The following is a 20,678-nucleotide window of genomic DNA, read 5'->3' on the forward strand; positions in this document are numbered from 1 at the left end:
ATCAACTTTGGCTGCTTGATTGACAGGCAGCGTTATCCATTCACACGTCACTAAAGAGCGTGTGATTTATTTATTTCTTTGGTTCTTTTAGAACAGAGGTCTGCAACCTTTATTATCAAAAGAGCCATTTTGCCCCCAATTCTACAAAAAATAAAATTGTCGGGAACCGCAAGAAAGTTTTCATCTTTTATTTATTTTATCTGTTACAACCGCTAAATATAACAACGGAAGTGCAGTGTGCATTTGTAGGCGTACTTTGAGATAAATTAAACTGTGAACTGTAGGCCTATTTCAGTCCATATTTGTGTAAAAGTAAAACAAAAACTACCCCACTTTAATATAAATAAAAAATGTAGCTGCAGCTTAGCAACTTTAACAATAAATATAGAGATATACATTTTAAAAATAGCTCTTTTAAAATTAGATGGCATCAATTCAAACTCCAAGATAACTGCCCAACAAAATAAACTAATGATATGACTAAAAATGAATTCAGAAATATCATTTATTTATGTTTGTTTTTTTTTTCATGGCCAAAGGGAAACGCTACAATGAAGATGAAAAGTCGCAGGTTGTTTTAGAAGCTCCAAGCAGAAACATTCACATCTGGAAACAACTTTTATGAAAGTGTTGCTTTGTTTTAAGTTGAGTTAGTTAAGTAAAAAAAATTTTTTTTTACAGCTTTTGTTCTTCTTTATTTAATTGGATTTAATTGCTGGTTCTCAGCTTGTCTTATCTGTAAGTGTGGATTGGAAAATGTTTTCGGCCAGTTGCTTTCCGGGAATAATTTGCTGCCGTGTTTCGCAAAAAAAGCGTAATCTAAATAATCGATTAGATGTTCTTGCAGAATTTATTTAATTTTATTAGAACCTCCTTGTAGCACCCTATAATGTAATAATTTCCGGAAAATGTAATAACGCCTGAAAATGTAATAAAATTTGCACTTAACTCAATCGAAAATGTAAGAAAATCCAATAATGTAATAAAATATCCTGACTGATATTGTAATAACATTTTTACCGATAATGCAATAGCTTATTACATTATTGGGAATTTATTACATTTTCAGGTGGGTCTTTTTTTTTTTTTTTTTTTCCAAAACTGATAATGTAATACTTGACAAATAATGTAATATATATGTTCATTTTCAGTCCAGAGTTCTACATTTGTGTTTTAAGTATCTAAGAATGTTATATACGCTGGATTTGAAACGCCAGAATGACTACTGGGTTAAATTGCAGAAAAAGACCCACCTGAAAATGTAATAAATTCCCAATAATGTAATAAGGTATTACATTATCGGTAAAAATGTTATTACAATATCCGTCAGGATATTTTATTACATTATTTTTGGGGAAGTTATTACATTATTGGGTTTTATTACATTTTCGACTGAGTTAAGTGCAAATTTAATTACATTTTCAGGAAATTATTACATTATAGGGTGCTACACTCCTTTAACAGCAAAACCTGCTGTTATTCACGAAAACTGCGGCACTTTCCGTTCAACACTTTCCACTGTATGAAGAGATATTAATGATCGATTGACGTCGCTGAGCTGCTGATAATCTCTGAATGTTGATATATTGAAGTGAAAAGATTTTCTTTGTCCCCCTCAACCTGTGTCCGAGTAGTCGCCGGTTCTTCTCAGTGTCCGTGAACATTTCTGGTCCTCTCGCTGCAGGGCATCAGCATCCGGCCTCTGATCGAGTTCATCAACGTGCGCAGAACGACCCGCAAGTTCGGCACCATCAGCGTGGAGATTCATAGCAGGGTACGACGACGCCGACGGCTGCGCGTGAGGTGAACGGTACGTTCCTGCGAAGATGAGCGTCCTAACGACTCCCCTCTGCCCTCAGCTCATGGAGCACACCATGGCGGGTATCGAGGACCTCTGTGGACAGTGGAGCCACTTCTACTGGAAGGACAAGTAAGTCTTCTCTCATCTCCTCATCCTGCTCCCAAAGAGTTATATGACCGTGTTGTGTGGCTCTAGTGGATTTAATTGAAATTTAAACAAAAGTAAAATTCCAGGGTTGAAATTTTAATTACAAAGTAGTTAATTTGGTTGGAGGGTTGTTTTATGATTGTTTTCCCACCGTTAAGTCGAGTCGGGTTGAGGCTTAAACAGGCTAAATACCCCTGGCCTGAAGTTTGTGGGCTTCAAATGACGGAAAAACATCTCTTTTGAGTGAATAAACTCGACCGAGTCTCGTACTGAACCTCATTCGTGGCCGCTGGAGGCCGCTGGAGGCCGCTGGAGGCCGCTGGAGGCCGCTGGAGGCCGCTGGAGGCCGCTGGAGGCCGCTGGAGGAAGTTGGAGGATGCTGGAGGCTGTTGGAGGATGCTGGAGGCTGTTGGAGGATGCTGGAGGCTGTTGGAGGATGCTGGAGGCTGTTGGAGGATGCTGGAGGCCGTTGGAGGATGCTGGAGGCCGTTGGAGGATGCTGGAGGCCGTTGGAGGATGCTGGAGGCCGTTGGAGGATGCTGGAGGCTGTTGGAGGCTGCTGGAGGCTGTTGGAGGCTGCTGGAGGCTGTTGGAGGATGCTGGAGGCTGTTGGAGGATGCTGGAGGCTGTTGGAGGATGCTGGAGGCCGTTGGAGGATGCTGGAGGCCGTTGGAGGATGCTGGAGGCTGTTGGAGGATGCTGGAGGCCGTTGGAGGATGCTGGAAGCCGTTGGAGGCCGTTGGAGGATGTTGGAGGATGCTGGAGGCCGTTGGAGGATGCTGGAGGATGTTGGAGGATGTTGGAGGATGCTGGAGGCCGTTGGAGGATGCTGGAGGCCGTTGGAGGATGCTGGAGGATGTTGGAGGATGCTGGAGGCCGTTGGAGGCCGTTGGAGGATGTTGGAGGATGTTGGAGGATGCTGGAGGCCGTTGGAGGATGCTGGAGGCCGTTGGAGGCCGTTGGAGGCCGTTGGAGGCCGTTGGAGGCCGTTGGAGGCCGCTGGAGGATGCTGGAGGCCGCTGGAGGCCGCTGGAGGCCGCTGGAGGCCGCTGGAGGCCGCTGGAGGAAGTTGGAGGATGCTGGAGGCTGTTGGAGGATGCTGGAGGCTGTTGGAGGATGCTGGAGGCTGTTGGAGGATGCTGGAGGCTGTTGGAGGATGCTGGAGGCCGTTGGAGGATGCTGGAGGCCGTTGGAGGATGCTGGAGGCCGTTGGAGGATGCTGGAGGCCGTTGGAGGATGCTGGAGGCTGTTGGAGGCTGCTGGAGGCTGTTGGAGGCTGCTGGAGGCTGTTGGAGGATGCTGGAGGCTGTTGGAGGATGCTGGAGGCTGTTGGAGGATGCTGGAGGCCGTTGGAGGATGCTGGAGGCCGTTGGAGGATGCTGGAGGCTGTTGGAGGATGCTGGAGGCCGTTGGAGGATGCTGGAAGCCGTTGGAGGCCGTTGGAGGATGTTGGAGGATGCTGGAGGCCGTTGGAGGATGCTGGAGGATGTTGGAGGATGTTGGAGGATGCTGGAGGCCGTTGGAGGATGCTGGAGGCCGTTGGAGGATGCTGGAGGATGTTGGAGGATGCTGGAGGCCGTTGGAGGCCGTTGGAGGATGTTGGAGGATGTTGGAGGATGCTGGAGGCCGTTGGAGGATGCTGGAGGCCGTTGGAGGCCGTTGGAGGCCGTTGGAGGCCGTTGGAGGCCGTTGGAGGCCGCTGGAGGATGCTGGAGGCTGTTGGAGGCCGTTGGAGGATGCTGGAGGCCGTTGGAGGATGCTGGAGGATGCTGGAGGCCGCTGGAGGATGCTGGAGGATGCTGGAGGCCGCTGGAGGCCGCTGGAGGCCGTTGGAGGCGGCTGGAGAATGTTGGAGGCCATTGGAGGCCATTGGAGGCCGTTGGAGGCTTTTGGAGGCCGCTGGAGGCCGCTGGAGGCGGCTGGAGAATGTTGGAGGCCGCTGGAGGCCGCTGGAGGCCGCTGGAGGTTGCTGGAGGTTGCTGGAGGCCGCTGGAGGCCGCTGGAGGCCGCTGGAGGCCGCTGGAGGATGCTGGAGGCCGCTGGAGGCCGCTGGAGGCCGCTGGAGGCCGCTGGAGGCCGCTGGAGGCCGCTGGAGGCCGCTGGAGGCCGCTGGAGGCCGCTGGAGGCCGCTGGAGGATGCTGGAGGTCGTTGGAGGCCGCTGGAGGACATTGGAGGCCGTTGGAGGCTGTTGGAGGCGGCTGAAGGCCCAGCAAACGAGCTGTTCTTCTGCAAATAACGTTTACAGAGTCACAAGCATAAATAACGCTGTGTTGTTTTAACAGAGCTTCTAAATGAACACAAAATTAGATGCGTAACGTGAGGAAGCAGCGACGGCTGCGTCGGGATCACTGATCTGGTCCCTAAATGTGGGGAAATGGAGCAAACCTCTCCCCCCTGGGAGACGACGACGGAGGAGGTGGTTGGAGAACATCTGAGATCTGTGGAGAAATTAAAGGCACCTGATATGGTTATAAAGAGCCGTAAAACAAATGGGTGCAAAACCTCTAAACCCTTTCAGCCCAGTTTGAACCTCAGCAAAGTCGGGCCAGAAATCAGAGGCCAGGATGGTTCTGGGTTGGCCTCTGTTGGTCTGGGATGTGCGGAGTTGGTCTGGATTGAGCTGGGATGGCCTGGGTCGGCATGGGTTGGCTCTCTTAAGCACTGAAAGTGGGAAAGCAGCTACTGGCTCTCGTTGGTACCTGGAACATGTTTCCATCGTCTCTTTACACGTGTCAAGTTACACCAGAGACGAGAGCTGCAGAGGGACTGGAGAAGAGATGCTGGTTTTAGTTTACTAGTTTACCAGTTTACTAGTTTACCGGTTTACCTTCCTCCTTTAAGGTTGTGTTTGTGTGTGAGGGCGTTGACGGCTGATCAGAGCTTCAGCAATTTTATTCCCTTAAATCTCTGTAGTGATCAATTTTCCTTTTCACACTTTAAAGGTTACGGCGTGTTGTGTGTGTGTGTGAGAGTGTGTGTGTCCGTTTATTCCTCTTCCCTCTGCCCTGGTTTTGTTGACACTCTCCGATCCAGCTGAACAGGTTCACCAAGTCTCCAACGTTCAGCTTCAGAATAAAAACCAACCAGTTAGAAACAACCGAACACACCAGTTCAGAGCCACCAGGAAGCTGGAGGCAGCTTTTCTTTGGAAACAGGAAACAATCACATCAACCGCTGATTCAATTCAATTTTATTCATAGCGTCTAATACAACAAAAGTTGTCTAGACGCTTTCCAGAGACCCAGAACATAAACACCCAAGCAATTATTACATAAACAATGGCAGGTAAAAACTCCCATAGTGGGAGAAAAACCTTAAGCCAAACAGTGGCAAGAAAAACTCCCCTTTAGGAGGGAAGAAACCTTGACCAGGCTCATAAGGGGGGACCCTCCTGCCGAGGGCCAGACTGGGGGTCGGGGACGGCAACAGCACAGCAGGCAGGTGGAAGCAGCAGCGGGATGACCGGGGGTGGGGACCGCAGGCCAGCACGCAGCTCCCGAAGCTCCGGCCCAATCATCAAGTCCCAGGTTGGGGTGCAGGGTCGGGGAAAGGTTGAGAAGGGGCAGGGCCAAGGAGAGGAGTCTTGAGGGACGAACCTTCTCCCCCGCCTGACCGGGCCGTTACCCTGCCCCCCTCACTCCCACGCTGCAGGTTCCGGTGTTTTGCATTCAGAGATGCTCTTCGCCACCGGTAGAGGATGCTGCACCATGTACAAAAGAGAAAAAAGAGAAGAAAAGGGGGTCCAGCACAAGAAACTACAGGAGCGACTCTAACACACTAGAGTTTACACTACCTAGAGATTTACCAACAGCAGCTAGAGGTTTACTAAACACTTACTATAGGCTTTACTAAACAGAAAGGTTTTAAGTTTAGTTTTAAAGGTGGAGGTGGTGTCAGCCTCCTTAACCCAGATTGAAAGTTGGTTCCATAGTAATGGTGCCTGATAGCAGAACGCCCGCCCTCCAAATCTACATTTAGATACTCCAGGAACTACGAGTAAACCTGCACTCTGAGAGCGGAGAGCTCTGCCAGGAACATAAGGCACTATCAGGTCTTGCAAATAATGCAGAGCTAAGCCGTTTTGGGCTTTATACGCAAGTAATAACATTTTAAATTGGATTCTGAATTTTACGGGTAGCCAATGGAGCGACGCTAACACTGGAGAGACATGGTCTCTCCTGCTGATTCCTGTCAGCACTCGGGCTGCTGCTGCTGATCCTTCATTGGGGTCTCAGGCAGGACGTGCAAAAGGCCTGCAGGGAATCAGATAATTAAAATGAAATAAAAAGGCTCCATTATTTAGAATCTGCATCATCATCCGAAGCTCTGAGCGCGACGTCACGCCTGCCGTGTCTCTGTATGTTTATACTTTCTCCACTTTCAGGTTCATGAAGTTCAACAACCGGATCCTGCGGCGGATCCTGCTGCGGGACACCAGGCAGGAGTCCAGCATCGTGGCTCTGTACAAGAAGCTGGAGCTGCAGAACGCCATGGAGATCCTGGACTCGGTGTCCGGAGACATCAGCGCCGCGCCGTCCGTCGTCTCGCTGCGGTACGACGCCGGGATCGCACTCGCACCCCGCCCTCGCTGCTCGGGTCAGAACGGAAAAACATAAACCTGTGTTTGTTTGTTCAGGGAGGAAAAGAAGAAACCGAAAAAGACCTTCCTGGCTGCAGATCTGAGGAACATGCACAACGTCCTCTCCAAGAACATGTACAAGATCAGGCAGCGGGTGAGGAACTGGGAACCTTTACCGTTACGTAGTCAGAGTGAAACGGTTCCTGGGAAACTGTTCCTTGCGTGGGTTACGTACTCGGAGTGGCCCTCGGAAACGGTTCCTGGGAACTAGTTCCTGGGAAACGGTTCCTGATGTGGGTTACGTACTCAATGGCCCTTGGAAACAGTTCCTGGGAAACGGTTCTTGAGAAACTAGTTTCTGGGAAACGGCAGAGACGTTCTATAAACTCTACCCCCCACTACGGTTGTGTTTCCTGTATCTGTGTCACGTGACTGCCACGCCCCTTTAGGAGAATAACAGCAGCTCCTGAGTCTATTGAGTCCTATGGGAAAAGTGAACCTGAGCACAGATTATTACCAATTCCTTCGCCCCGTAGTAACCTAAGTAAATATGGGACCCATTTTTCAAAAGCCACAAACCTTCTGAACATTCTGACACCAAAATGGCAATTTTCAGACCGACAGATTAGGAGAAAATGAACTTTGTTTGAGACCTGTCTCTGTCTGAGCAACACACTCTCGTGAGATTTGGCTCTCATAGCTAATAATATAATATAATATAATAATAATACATAGCTCTCCTCAGAGTCGTCGGTCACTGCAGAACTGCCAAAGTCGTTTTCCCATCAGATTAAATGAAGTTTACTCAAAATCTTAACAAGAATATTTGTCTTATTTAATGTCTCATTTTTAGTCTCATTTTTTTTTTTTTTTAATCTCATTACATTTAAGACAAGACTCAAAAACAACCATTTTCACCTGTTTCAAGTAAATTTTCACTTAAAATAAGTAGAAAAATCTGCCAGTGGAACAAGATTTTTTTGCTTGTAATGAGAAGATAAATCTTGTCCCACTGGCAGATTTTTCTACTTATTTCAAGTGAAAATGTACTTGAAACAGGTGAAAATTGTCAAATAACAAGCTATTTTTCTGGTAATGACTCTTGTTTTAAGTGTAATGAGATTTTTTGACTAAAAATGAGACATTTTAACTAGAAATAAGACAAATATTCCTGGTAAGATTTTGAGTTTTTGCAGTGAGCGAGACTGCATTTGAAAAAGTTCCAATTGTCTTGACCACACAGATCAGCTACATAAACTTCTGTGATGTGATTTGCTGGACGTGTTGATTGATACTCTAGTTAAGTTCTGTGACTCGTAACCTTGACATACCTTAGCTTCCACTGAATTGACGACACTGCCATTGTAAGTTGGTCTTAAGATACAGTGCAGAAACAGTTCACAAAGGTCATTGTTCAAACGTATGATGGTGAAGGCAAATGTGTGAAATTGAAACCGTTGTTTTGCATAAATGGTTCAAAAACATCCTGCTTCTGAACTGCAGTTTGCCTTTTACTCCAGACTAATAACATCTTCTACAAATGTCTCCAACTAGCAACATATTCTTCCTTCCCTTGGTTTATCACGGAGGAGAAGTGGACCAGTACTTTTCCACTTGTGTCATTACTTCACTCTTTAAAAGACGCTTTGATGTTTAAACAAATCTGCTTGTGTGCGTAGGCCGGCGGTTTATCCAATCATCCTAACAGCCCCCTGAATTTAAATGCTGCTTTTTCTAAATGTGAGCAAATGATCAGACAAACTGCTGCAACTTGATTACATTTGTAGGACTTCAGGGTTGTCATATCAGACAACATTAAGCCTTAAGTTTGGTCTTTGATATTATTTCAAATTAAAGATCCAATTACACCAGAGCCGGGGCCTGAAGTGACACAGTTTTGTTTGTTTGTGGCCTTTCCAGAGTGATCCTGCAGCAGAGGTGTCAAGTAACAAAGTACAAATACTTCGTTACCTTACTTAAGTAGAAATGTTGGTTATCTATACTTCACTGGAGTAATTATTTTTAAGACGACTTTTTACTTTTACTCCTTACATTTTCACGCAATTATCTGTACTTTTTACTCCTTACATTTTAAAAACCCGCGGCTCTAGAGCCGCATGCGGCTCTTTAGCGCCGCCCTAGTGGCTCCTGGAGCTTTTTCAAAAATGTTTGACCTTTTTTTTTCTTCTTTTTTCTTTTTCTTCTTTTTTTTCCCTTTTTTTCTCCCTTTCACCTTTCCTTTTTAATCTCGACATTTCGACTTTTTTCTCGACATTTCGACTTTTTTCTCGACTTTTTTCTCGAGATTTTACTTCAACATTAATCTCAATTCAATTCAATTTTATTTATATAGCGTCTAATACAACAGAGTTGTCTCTAGACGCTTTCCAGAGACCCATACCCAGAACATGACCCCCGAGCAGTTATTACATAAACAATGGCAGGTAAAAACTCCCCTAGTGGGAGAAAAACCTTAAGCCAAACAGTGGCAAGAAAAACTCCCCTTTAGGAGGAAAGAAACCTTGAGCAGGACCAGGCTCATCAGGGGGGACCCTCCTGCCGAGGGCCAGACTGGTGGGTCAGGGACGGCAACAGCACAGCAGGCAGGTGGAAGCAGCAACGGGATGACCAGGGGTGGGGACCGCAGGCCAGCACGCAGCTCCCGAAGCTCCGGCCCAATCAGCAAGTCCCAGGTTGGGGTGCAGGGTCAGGGAAAGACTTGTGCTCCGTAATGCAAGCTACAAGCCACCCACGGCCACCTGCAGAGAGAGAAAAGGGAGGAGAAGGGGGGCCAGCAACGGGATGACCAGGGGTGGGGACCGCAGGCCAGCACGCAGCTCCCGAAGCTCCGGCCCAATCATCAAGTCCCAGGTTGGGGTGCAGGGTCAGGGAAAGACTTGTGCTCCGTAATGCAAGCTACAAGCCACCCACGACCACCTGCAGGTTCCGGTGTCCGGCAAAGGATGCTGCAACATGGACAAAAGAGAGAAAAGGGAGGAGAAGGGGGGGCCAGCACAAGAAACTACAGGAGCGACTCTGACACACTAAAGTTTACACTACCTAGAGATTTACCAACACCAGCTAGAGGTTTACTAAACACTAACTATAGGCTTTACTAAACAGAAATGTTTTAAGTTTAGTTTTAAAGGTGGAGGTGGTGTCAGCCTCCTTAACCCAGATTGGAAGTTGGTTCCAAAGTAATGGTGCCTGATAGCAGAACGCCCGCCCTCCAAATCTACATTTAGATACTCTAGGAACTACGAGTAAACCTGCACTCTGAGAGCGGAGAGCTCTGCCAGGAACTTAAGGCACTATCAGGTCTTGCAAATACTGCGGAGCTAAGCCGTTTTGGGCTTTATATGCGAGTAATAAAATTTTAAATTGGATTCTGAATTTTACAGGTAGCCAGTGGAGCGACGCTAACACTGGAGAGACGTGGTCTCTCCTGCTGATTCCTGTCAGCACTCGTGCTGCTGCATTCTGGATCAGCTGGAGCCTATTCAGCAAATTACTTGGACATCCTGCTAACAACGCATTACAGTAATCTAGTCTAGAAGATACAAACGCATGAACTAGTTTTTCTGCATCACTCTGCGAGAGGATTTTCCTAATCTTTGCAATATTACGGAGATGGAAAAAGGCTATTTTACAAACCTGATTGACATATGGTTTAAACGACAAATCCTGATCGAAAAACACACCAAGGTTTCTCACAGTTGCACTGGAAGCCATCGCAACACCATCTAATCCCTTCCTAAAATGCTCTGGACCAAGAATGATAACCTCTGTTTTATCTGAATTTAGAAGCAGGAAATTTCTGGACATCCAGTCCTTGATGTCCCTAAGACATGCCTGAAGTTTAACTAACGGTTCTATTTCATCCGGCTTCATAGACAAATAGAGCTGCGTATCATCAGCATAACAATGAAAGTGTATGCCGTGATTCTGGATTATACTTCCCAACGGCTGCATGTATAAACTGAACAAGATTGGCCCTAGCACTGAACCCTGCGGAACACCATAACAGACCCTTGACTGTTCTGAAGAAACCTCATGTACATGAACAAACTGGAACCTGTCAGATCTCGACATTTCGACTTTTTTCTCGACATTTCGACTTTTTTCTCGACATTTTGACTTTTTTCTCGATGTGCATAATGAAAAAAAAATCTTCCCCCAGTTATAACTAATATAGAAACATGCAGCATGTGTTGTCTTCATTCTAAGGCTGATACAAGACTTTTCATTTTTTGCGGCTCCAGACATATTTGTTTTTTTGTGTTTTTGGTCCAATATGGATCTTTCAACATTTTGGGTTGCCGACCCCTGATCTATTTCATTTTGGCCTTTAAAAAAAAAACTATCCAGTTAAATTGCTCCATCCGGATAGAGTGAATTTGGTTGTGGTTGTTTCAGATGTTCTTGTCCAGTTTTGTTCTTACATCCGTTCCCTCAGATTCCTGCAACTAAACTTGGATGTACATTCCGATAAAGGTTAGGATAAATGATAACATGCCTCTGAAGTTTGACTTTTTGCACCATTACAATACTTATAGACAACTAGTCATCATATCTCCTGCTCTCTGAAACACATGTTAATGCTCAATAGTACACATATATGCTTCTTTAATATATTTACATTATACTAAGATACATTCATTTTCAATGGCTTTTGTCCTTAATGGCTTTTTTCCCCCTTACATTACTTTTACTTTTATACTTTAAGTAGTTTTGAAACCAGTACTTTTATACTTTTACTTGAGTAAAAAACTTGAGTTGATACTTCAACTTCTACAGGAGTATTTTTAAACTCTAGTATCTATACTTCTACCTGAGTAATGAATGTGAATACTTTTGACACCTCTGTCCTGCAGGACGACGGGGCGACTCTGCCGTCTGTCTTGTCCAAACTTAGCTTTGTTTATCCGACAGGTGTGGCCGGTTTTGGTGGAGTAATCCGAGCTCGGAAGAATGTCGCCTCTTCCTGAAACCTTTTAGCTCTTTATTTGTTCTGAGCCTTTGTCATTTCTGAGGGAGGATAATAGGGTTAAGGTTGTTGTCAGGGTAAAAATTCAGAACGAGGTGGTGTGAGATGGAAGATAAAAGTACAAGAACAAACCAGCTTTCCTTACTTTTACTTCTTTCTTTGCAGACGGAATGTATGGAGCCAAATCAAGGCCAAAAGTTTTGCTAATTTGAAAATAAAATTTTAATTGAAAAACTAAGATTTGAACCTGAAAATTCAAGTTTTGATCATGAACTTATGTTTTTACAGTTTAAATTTTTTTTTTCAGTATCAGATCTTTTTTTAATTTTCAGATCTTTTTTTCAGTTTCACATCTTTTTTTTCAGTTTCACATCTTTTTTTTCAGTTTCACATCTTTTTTTCAGTTTCAGGGAAATGTCATCATTCAACTTCTACTGATAACTTCTGCAACCTACGTTTCCTGAAGGCAACATGACTGAGGAACGTCCCCCGCCTTCTCTGTTATGCTGTCACTCAAGATGCCACGCCCCTCTCAGTTGATGCCACGCCCCCTATGCCAGACCAGAGCCAAAAGTCTGAAACTGAAATAAAAAGATGTGAAACTGAAAAAAAAGATGTGAAACTGAAATGAAAAGATCTGAAACTGAAAAAAAGATGTGAAACTGAAAAAAAAGATGTGAAACTGAAAAAAAAGATGTGAAACTGAAAAAAAAGATCTGAAACGGAAAAAGAAAAGAATTGAAACTGTAAAAAAAATAAGTTCATGATCAAAACCTGAATTTTCAGGTTCAAATCTTAGTTTTTCAATTACAATATTATTTTCAAATTAGCAAAACTTTTGGCCTTGATTTGGCTCCGTAATTTTAGTGTATAAAGAGCGAGGAGCTTCAGTGCTCAGGGACATCACTTTACTGTCCCAACTGTTTTTGGGAACTTTAAATATCTCATGTCATCTGTAGTGATTTTATTCAGTTTCTGTTTGGTTTTAGGGTGAAAGGCTGAAATGCTGAGCAGGAAGTGTCACCGAATGACAAAGTTGCTGTGATGTTTGTGTTTTTCTTCTGGGTTTAGACGGTGGCGTACACGGGGAAGCACACGCTGCCCAACGACAGCCAGTCCAAGGAGATTCTGATCAGACGACACGCCAGCATCCGCCGGAGCCTGAGACCCGGCAGCTTTCAGTCGGTAAGAGAGGCGTCCGGATTCATGTAGGAGACGGAAAAACCCCTTAACATTACAAATAATATAATATATTACAAATAATAGCAGTGACCAAAACACCTGCAGAAATACTGCAGGAATGACATAGCAGCAGTTAAATGCAGCCTTCTGTAAGCTTTAAATATCCACTGGAATTACATCAAATACATCAAAACACAACAATAAAAAACACTTTTCTGAACTTATCAATATGACTCTGTCCTTCACAGGATAAGTAACATGGATCACTGCAAAAACTCACAATCTTAACAAGAATATTTGTCTTATTTCTAGTTAAAATGTCTCATTTTAGTAAAAAAATCTCATTACACTTAAAACAAGACTCATCACTGGAAAAAACAACAATTTTCACCTGTTTCAAGTAGATTTTCACTTGAAATAAGTAGAAAAATCTGCCAGTGGAACAAGATTTTTTGGCTTGTAATGAAAAGATAAATCTTGTCCCACTGGCAGATTTTTCTACTTATTTCAAGTGAAAATTTACTTGAAACAGGTGAAAATTGTCAAATAAGTTATTTTTCTGGTGTTATTTTTCTGGTGATGACTCTAAATGTTGAAATAGCAGTAAAACCACATTCATTGATGAAATGACATAAGGATGGAAAGGTTTTACAGGGGGGATGATTTGGACCATTTTTATTTCAGGGGGGGATGCCATCCCCCCTCATCCCCCCTCATCTCGAGTGCTGCCTATATACCATATAAACATGAACTATTACTGTTAATTTGACATACTTTTACTGCTCAAAGATGTTATAAATTATGATATTTCTCAAGTTAATGAGCAAATGTTATGATTTTGCCTCAGTCTTGGGTTCTCCTACAGGTTTTAGATGCCTGCAGATGCGTGCAGATGCGTGCAGATGCGTGCAGATGCGTGCAGATGCGTGCAGATGCGTGCAGATGCGTGCAGATGCGTGCAGAGCCCTCAACCCCCAGTGTACCCCGTTAGCAGGTGAATCCACCGAGAGGCAGGTTGATTGTGTCTCTGCTTTGCTTCTTTAGTCTCAGATGGTTCCCAAGTCCCAGAAATACTTCTCCCTCCCCGGTGGAAAGAACGTGGAGTCCAAGTTTCCTCCGTCAAGGCTGAACTACGAAGGTGAGCTTCCAGAAACCACCTGCATGTTGTATCAAATATAACGATGCTGGAGCTCATTTCACCTAAAGTTGCTTTCGTCGACGAAAATTATGACTAAATATCGTTGTCAACGAACCTTTATCACCTGAGGAAAACCAGACGCAACAAAAATGCTGGTCATGTGACGATAACGATAATTAAATATATAATGCAATATCTTAGAGGAATAAAAATGAGACTAAAATGTAGATTGCAAAATAAAAACTCTGAAAAATAAATATGTTGTAAACTCAAATTAGTACGGAAGAGTATTAGGGTCATGCAGGAGAAAAAATATTTGAGAGGGGAAGATTTGAGATTAATGTTGAAATACAATTTCAAGAATAAAATCAAAATTTGGCCTTTTTTCTCAACATTTCAATTTTTTTCTCAACATTTCGACTTTTTTCTCGAAATTGTACTTCAAAATTATTCGTGACATTTCGACTTTTTTCTCAACATTTCGACTTTTTTCTCGAAGTGCATAATAAAAAAAAAATCTTCGTCCTCTAAAATATTATTTTTATTTTTCTCCTGCCTGGCCCGAATACTCTTCTGTAAATTAGAGCATCTTCTGTATCTGGAATGAATGTATTCTTGAGTCTATAAGGTAACAATAATATAATAATAAGATAACTTATTTGAATTGTAACATGGGTTTGGCTAAATACAATCTTTGACTAAAACTAGACTCAAATGTTCCTGGACAATTCTGACTAAAATAAGACTAAAATGCTCAGACTTTTAGTCGACTGAAACTTGACACGACTAAAAGGAGAATGGACGTGACTAAAACTAATAAAAATTAAAATGATAGCTTGACCCAAAGACTAGTCTAAGGGTGCTTTCACACCTGTCCCATTTGGAGCAGTTGTTCAGACCGAAACAGGAAGCGTTTCCCCCTAAAAATCGGATCGTTTTTGATGTCAAGGGTCGGCAACCGAAAATGTTGAAAGAGCCATATTGGACCAAAAAAACAAAAATGTCTGGAGCCGCAAAAAATGAAAAGTCTTGTATAAGCCTTAGAATGAAGGCAACACATGCTGCATGTGTTTTGAGAAAAAAGTTGAAATGTCAAGATTAAAAAGGAAAGGAAAAAGGAAGAAAATAAGAGTAAAAAAAGGAAAAAGAAAGGAAAAAAAAGAAAAAAAAAGTCAAACATTTTTGAAGGTTAGAGCTAGGTTCTCGGCTCAATTCCATTCCAGACCTGGAGCGGGGGTTTGCCGTGAGAACATAATCCACACAGAAACAAACTAGCCACACTCCCTTGCTCCATAGTTGTTGTTTTTCCCGGGGTACGGAAGAGGAAACTCCTTCCACGTTCATTTCTGACCAATGAGAGAACAGTTGGTTCTCATGGCATTTGTTAACAGCTTTGTACGTTGGCCGAGACCCGCCATTGCTGAAAATAAAAGTAACGCTGCAAACAGAAACAAACGCAGCTGCAAATAAAATAAACGCTTAGCAAATAAAATAAACTCTGCAAACAAACAGAAACGCTGCTGCAAATAAAAGAAACGCTGAAAATATAAAGAAACCCCGCTGCAAATAAAAAAACGACGCAAATAAAAAAGCCACAACGGAAGTGAATTACCGGGGACTATTTTTGCCGACTATTTTTGCCGTAGCGACGTTGAACACTAACCTTTTCACTTATTCGTTGTTCTTCTTATTCCTCGCTTTTCTTATTTCTTCCTTTTCACTTTCGTCCTCTTCGTCTTCTTCTTCTCCTCTCACATAAAAACACCGGTGCATCAGCAAAAACTTCCGTTGTGGCTTTTTTATTTGCGTCGTTTTTTTTTTTAATTTGCAGCGGCATTTATTTTATTTGCAGCAGGTTTCTTTATATTTGCAGCGTTCATTTTATTTGCAAAGCGTTTATTTTATTTGCAGCAGCGTTTCTTTTTATTTGCAGCATTTCTTTTATTTGCAGCTGCGTTTCTTTTTATTTGCAGCGGGTTTCTTTATATTTGCAGCGTTTCTTTTATTTGCAGCGGTGTTTGTTTTTATTTGCAGTGTTCATTTTATTTGCAAAGCGTTTATTTTATTTGCAGCTGCGTTTATTTTTATTTGCAGCGTTTCTTTAATTTGCAGCGGCGTTTGTTTCTGTTTGCAACGTTACTTTTATTTTCAGCAATGGCGGGTGTCGGCCACCGTAGCTTTGAACCGCTACAGACGGTTGCCTTGTGAACACAAACGGCACTAACGAAAAAAACGAAACAACTGTATCGATTTAGCCCCTGAATCGGAACAAAACAAACGGGCCACAGGTCTGAAAGCTCCCTAAAACTAAAACTGAAACAGGCTGACAGAAACAACACTACCGTATTTTCTGGACTATAAGTCGCACCTGCATATAAGCCGCATCCGCTCTAGTTAGAAAAAAAGATATGCAAGCCGCAGATATTTACAGAACCATTTTGAACTGTAAATGATGTACATGTTTGTACCTAAATAGATCCTTTTAACACGGCAGCAACTTTGCTGATTAAAACGGGACAGAACCAAGAGAAAATAACCAGTATTTATTTATCTATTTATCTGTTTGAAATCTGCTTCTACCTACTTCTATCTGCTTAAGAAGAAGTAGCGTATTCTTCTTGGCATTTATTTTGTCTTAGTTTTGATTCTAATTCCGGTAAGAGCGCCCCGAGCGGTGGAAGAAAAATCCACAGAATAGCTGCACCTTTGTATAAGCCGCACGGTTCAAAACCTATAAAATAAAAAAAAGAAAAGAAAAAAAAGAAAAAAAAAGAAAACCTATGAAAAAAGTAGCGGCTTATAGTCCAGAAAATACACTCATTTCACCTCCTGGTGTTGCAGACGACCTGGAAACCATGTCGGAGACGGCGTTTCCTCCCCGACGCTCCCGCTTCGGCGCGCCGCGCCGCTCCTCCTCCACGGCCATGACGCCCCTGCGGCGGCTGGGAACCCTGAGGGAAGCGGCCGCCTCCGGGGACGTCTTCACGGGGCCCGCCAGGGGCCGCGGCCTTCCCCGGACCGACTCGTCCTACAGCGACTCCCGAGTGCCGGCGCCGCGTCGCTACGTCGACGACGACGAGGGGAGAGATGGACGACATGAGGACGAGGATCGGCATCAGCCGCCGTCCTCTGCTCCACCCACGGACGACCCGCTACGCAACCCCCTGCTCAGACGGCCCCAGTGGAACCTGAAGAAGTAGGAGTCCCCGGGTCTGACGGCAGCTGGACTGCCACGACCTTTGACTCAGGTCACCGAACTCTGAGAGCGGGAACTCCCGAGAGCGGGAACCATAGACATATATACACGTCGTAGACGCCGCATCGAGTGGTTTTTCCCGCTGCTGCGATACGCCAACGTCGCCGCCATATTGGATGTTCAAGACTGCGCTGTAAACTAATACAAGTAAATTGACTAATTTTCATAAAGCGCCTTTCTACAAAGAAATGTGCGTTTTACGTCTCATTTATTCATTCACACACGCACTAATATACTTGGGAAACAGTTAGGCACCAAATATAATATATTTAATTTTCTCAGATGGCAAAAATAAGAACTTTATTGATCCCACATAGGAGTAATCCATGTTATATCAGCTATAGAGAACAAGGTAGTGCCAGAAAACAATATATATCCCCCCTCACAAAAATAAGACAAATAGAGAAACATATTTTCTCATCAACAAAGCATTACATAAACATATTTAAAATTTTTCAAGTAACAAAATAACATATTTGAACCATTTTTCAGATATTTTCAGTTATTTTATTGTCTGAAAAATTGTTCAAATATGTTATTTTGTTATTTGAAAAATGTAAAATTTGTTTTGTTGATGAGAAAATATGTTTCTCTATTTTTCTTATTTTTGTGAGGGGGGATATATATTGTTTTTCGGCACTACCTTGTTCTCTATAGCTGATATAACATGAATTACTCCTATGTGGGATCAATAAAGTTCTTATTTTTGCCATCTGAGAAAATTAAATATATTATATTTGGTGCCTAACTGTTTCCCAAGTATATTAGTGCGTGTGTGAATGAATAAATGAGACATAAAACGTACATTTCTTTGTAGAAAGGCGCTTTATGAAAATAAGTCCATTTACTTGTATTAGTTTACAGCGCAGTCTTGAACATCCAATATGGCGGCGACGTTGACGTACGGCTCAGCGCTCGATGGGGCGTCTACGTATATCTATAGCGGGAACTCAGGAGAGCGGGAACTCCTTCCCCCGGATGGCCGTCTGTTCATATCTGGAAATGGACGTTTACTTGAACGAGCCGGACTGGACAGAAAAACCTCCGGGATCAGACTCGGCCTTCGCCATCGCGAAGGTTGGTGCCGAGTCACCGCCCATTTAAAATGTTTAGTCATTTTAACTATTCATTCATTTGATCTAGGACCTTTTTTGTAGGATCTCTTAAAATTTTAAGTGAATAAAATTATTTTAGCATGTTCAATGGTAACTTTTTAAAATTTTTAAATATTGTAGTTTATTTGAATGTCGTGTTGCAGATGTACAGATGAGTAAATAACTTGTATATTGACCTTTTTTAGTGTAATAAAAAACTGAAAAAACTGAAATACTCAGAGAAGCCGTTCAGCTTTTATGTTATAACATTTGTTGATGTTGAACCAATTTCTGAATTATTCTGGTATAAAGAATAAATACAGGACTGTCTCAGAAAATTAGAATATTGTGATAAAGTTCTTTATTTTCTTTAATGCAATTTAAAAAAACAAAAATGTCATACATTCTGGATTCATTACAAATCAAATGAAATATTGCAAGCCTTTTATTATTTTAAGAATGATTTATTAATTCTTAAAATATTAATTTATTAATATAGAATTAATTATTTATTATGTTATTATTTTTGAGAAAAAAGTTGAAATGTTGAGGAAAAAAAGTCGAAATGTCAAGAAAAAAGTCGATATTTCGAAAAAAAAGTTGAAATGTCAAGATTAATGTTGAAGTACAATCTTGAGAAAAAAGTCGAAATGTCGAGAAAAAAGTCGAAATGTCGAGGAAAGTCAAAATTTCGTGAAAAAAGTCGAAATGTCGAGATTAAAAAGGAAAGGAAAAAGGGAGGAAAAAAAGAAGACAAAGAGGAAAAAAAGGAAAAAAAAGGTCAAACATTTTTGAAAAAGCTCCAGGAGCCACCAGGGCGGCGCTAAAGAGCTGCTCTAGAGCCGCGGGTTGCCCCTGATCTAGTGGTTACAAATTTGTATTAAAACACAAAATGCAAAGTTCTTTATTTTCTGTAATGCAATTTAAAATAAACTAAAATGTCATACATTCTGGATTCATTACAAATCAACTGAAATATTGCAAGCCTTTTATTATTTTAATATTGCTGATTATGGTTTACAGTTTAAGATTAAGATTCCCAAAATATTCTATTTTTTTTTGAGATAGGATATTTGAGTTTTCTTAAACTGTAAACCGTGATCAGCAATATTAAAATAATAAAAGGCTTGCAATATTTCAGTTGATTTGTAATGAATCCAGAATGTGACATTTTTGTTTTTGTAATTGCATTACAGAAAATCACAATATTCTAATTTTCTGAGACAGTCCTGTAAATATAGCTTTAAAAGCAGCGGTACACGTTTTGGGTCCTCAAGGGCCGTCGTCCTGCAGGTTTTACACGTTTCCCTGTTTCAACACATCTGGTTTTAATTAGTCATCAGCTCGTCATCCAGGTGTGGACAAGTCTGCTGACGATGCAGACGTGTCTATCAGGGTGTGATGAAGCAGGGAAACGTCAGAAACCTGCAGGAAACGTCAGAAACCTGCAGGACACGGCCCCCCCGAGGGCCGAGCACGTGCAGCCTGGGCTATAAGGATGAGAGGAATGACTGATGCAAATATCAATATGTGGTGCAGAAATGTTGAATAGTCACAAATCGGAGCAGCTGAAAATGATATAACATCAGCAGGTTAAGAAACAAAGAAAAAAAAGATTTAACAGGAGTTAGAGCTAAAACAGCATATACAGGACTGTCTCAGAAAATTAGAATATTGTGATAAAGTTCTTTATTTTCTTTAATGCAATTTAAAAAAAACAAAAATGTCATACATTCTGGATTAATTACAAATCAACTGAAATATTGCAAGCCTTTTATTATTTTAATATTGCTGATCATGGCTTACAGCTTAAGAAAACTCAAATATCCTATCTCAAAAAATTTGAATATTCTGGGAATCTTAATCTTAAACTTTAAGCCATAATCAGCAAATTAAAATAATAAAAGGCTTGCAATATTTCAGTTGATTTGTAATGAATCCAGATTGTATGACATTTTTGTTTTTTTTAATTGCATTAAAGAAAATAAAGGACTTTATCACAATATTCTAATTTTCTGACACAGTCCTGTATATGCATCAAATGTAGTTCTGCAGCATCCACATGCAAACTAAAACATCACAAGTCATTTCAACAGTGAAGTTTTAAAGAAAGTTAAAGAATAATCAGGGAGTTCTTCATATCCATTTTTCATACACTTTTAAATACATAAACTTTTTATTCTTTATTATTTTTGACATGTGAGCCTGTATTTACCTTAGAAACCCAGTTCATGTAAAAGTACAACGTTTCCTTCATTTGTATGTCATCTAAGGATTAATTAACAAGTGCACAGAATCCTAATTTAAGAAAAATGAAAAAGAAAATTCCAACAAGACTTAAACATCCCGTCGAACTCTAAAGTTGGAGTCAGGGAGTATACTTTGCTCAGATACCACCTTAAGTGCCATTTCTTGTACATCATAGTACAAGAAAAAGTGGTAACGAGGTAAAATATGTAACTTTGGATTTGAAAGTACAACAATCACCAGCTT

The 20,678-nt window shown here is 42.1% G+C and overlaps 1 protein-coding gene across 1 annotated transcript in view; it reads left to right on the forward strand.

Annotated features, from left to right (window-relative positions):
- The window catches only part of slc9a2 (solute carrier family 9 member 2), a 41,189-nt gene extending 24,071 nt beyond the window's left edge, over positions 1 to 17,118 (forward strand). Inside the window, exons 7-13 of the mRNA XM_061724620.1 lie at positions 1,685 to 1,774; positions 1,860 to 1,930; positions 6,334 to 6,501; positions 6,586 to 6,682; positions 12,587 to 12,700; positions 13,742 to 13,835; positions 16,677 to 17,118. Coding sequence (XP_061580604.1) covers positions 1,685 to 1,774; positions 1,860 to 1,930; positions 6,334 to 6,501; positions 6,586 to 6,682; positions 12,587 to 12,700; positions 13,742 to 13,835; positions 16,677 to 17,035 — 993 coding nt within the window. The 3' untranslated portion in view covers positions 17,036 to 17,118. The remainder of the gene's footprint in view (positions 1 to 1,684; positions 1,775 to 1,859; positions 1,931 to 6,333; positions 6,502 to 6,585; positions 6,683 to 12,586; positions 12,701 to 13,741; positions 13,836 to 16,676) is intronic.
- Positions 17,119 to 20,678: the final 3,560 nt, after the last annotated feature.

This window comes from Cololabis saira, chromosome 6 (assembly GCF_033807715.1).
Source record: "Cololabis saira isolate AMF1-May2022 chromosome 6, fColSai1.1, whole genome shotgun sequence".
Classification (NCBI taxonomy): domain Eukaryota; kingdom Metazoa; phylum Chordata; class Actinopteri; order Beloniformes; family Belonidae; genus Cololabis; species Cololabis saira.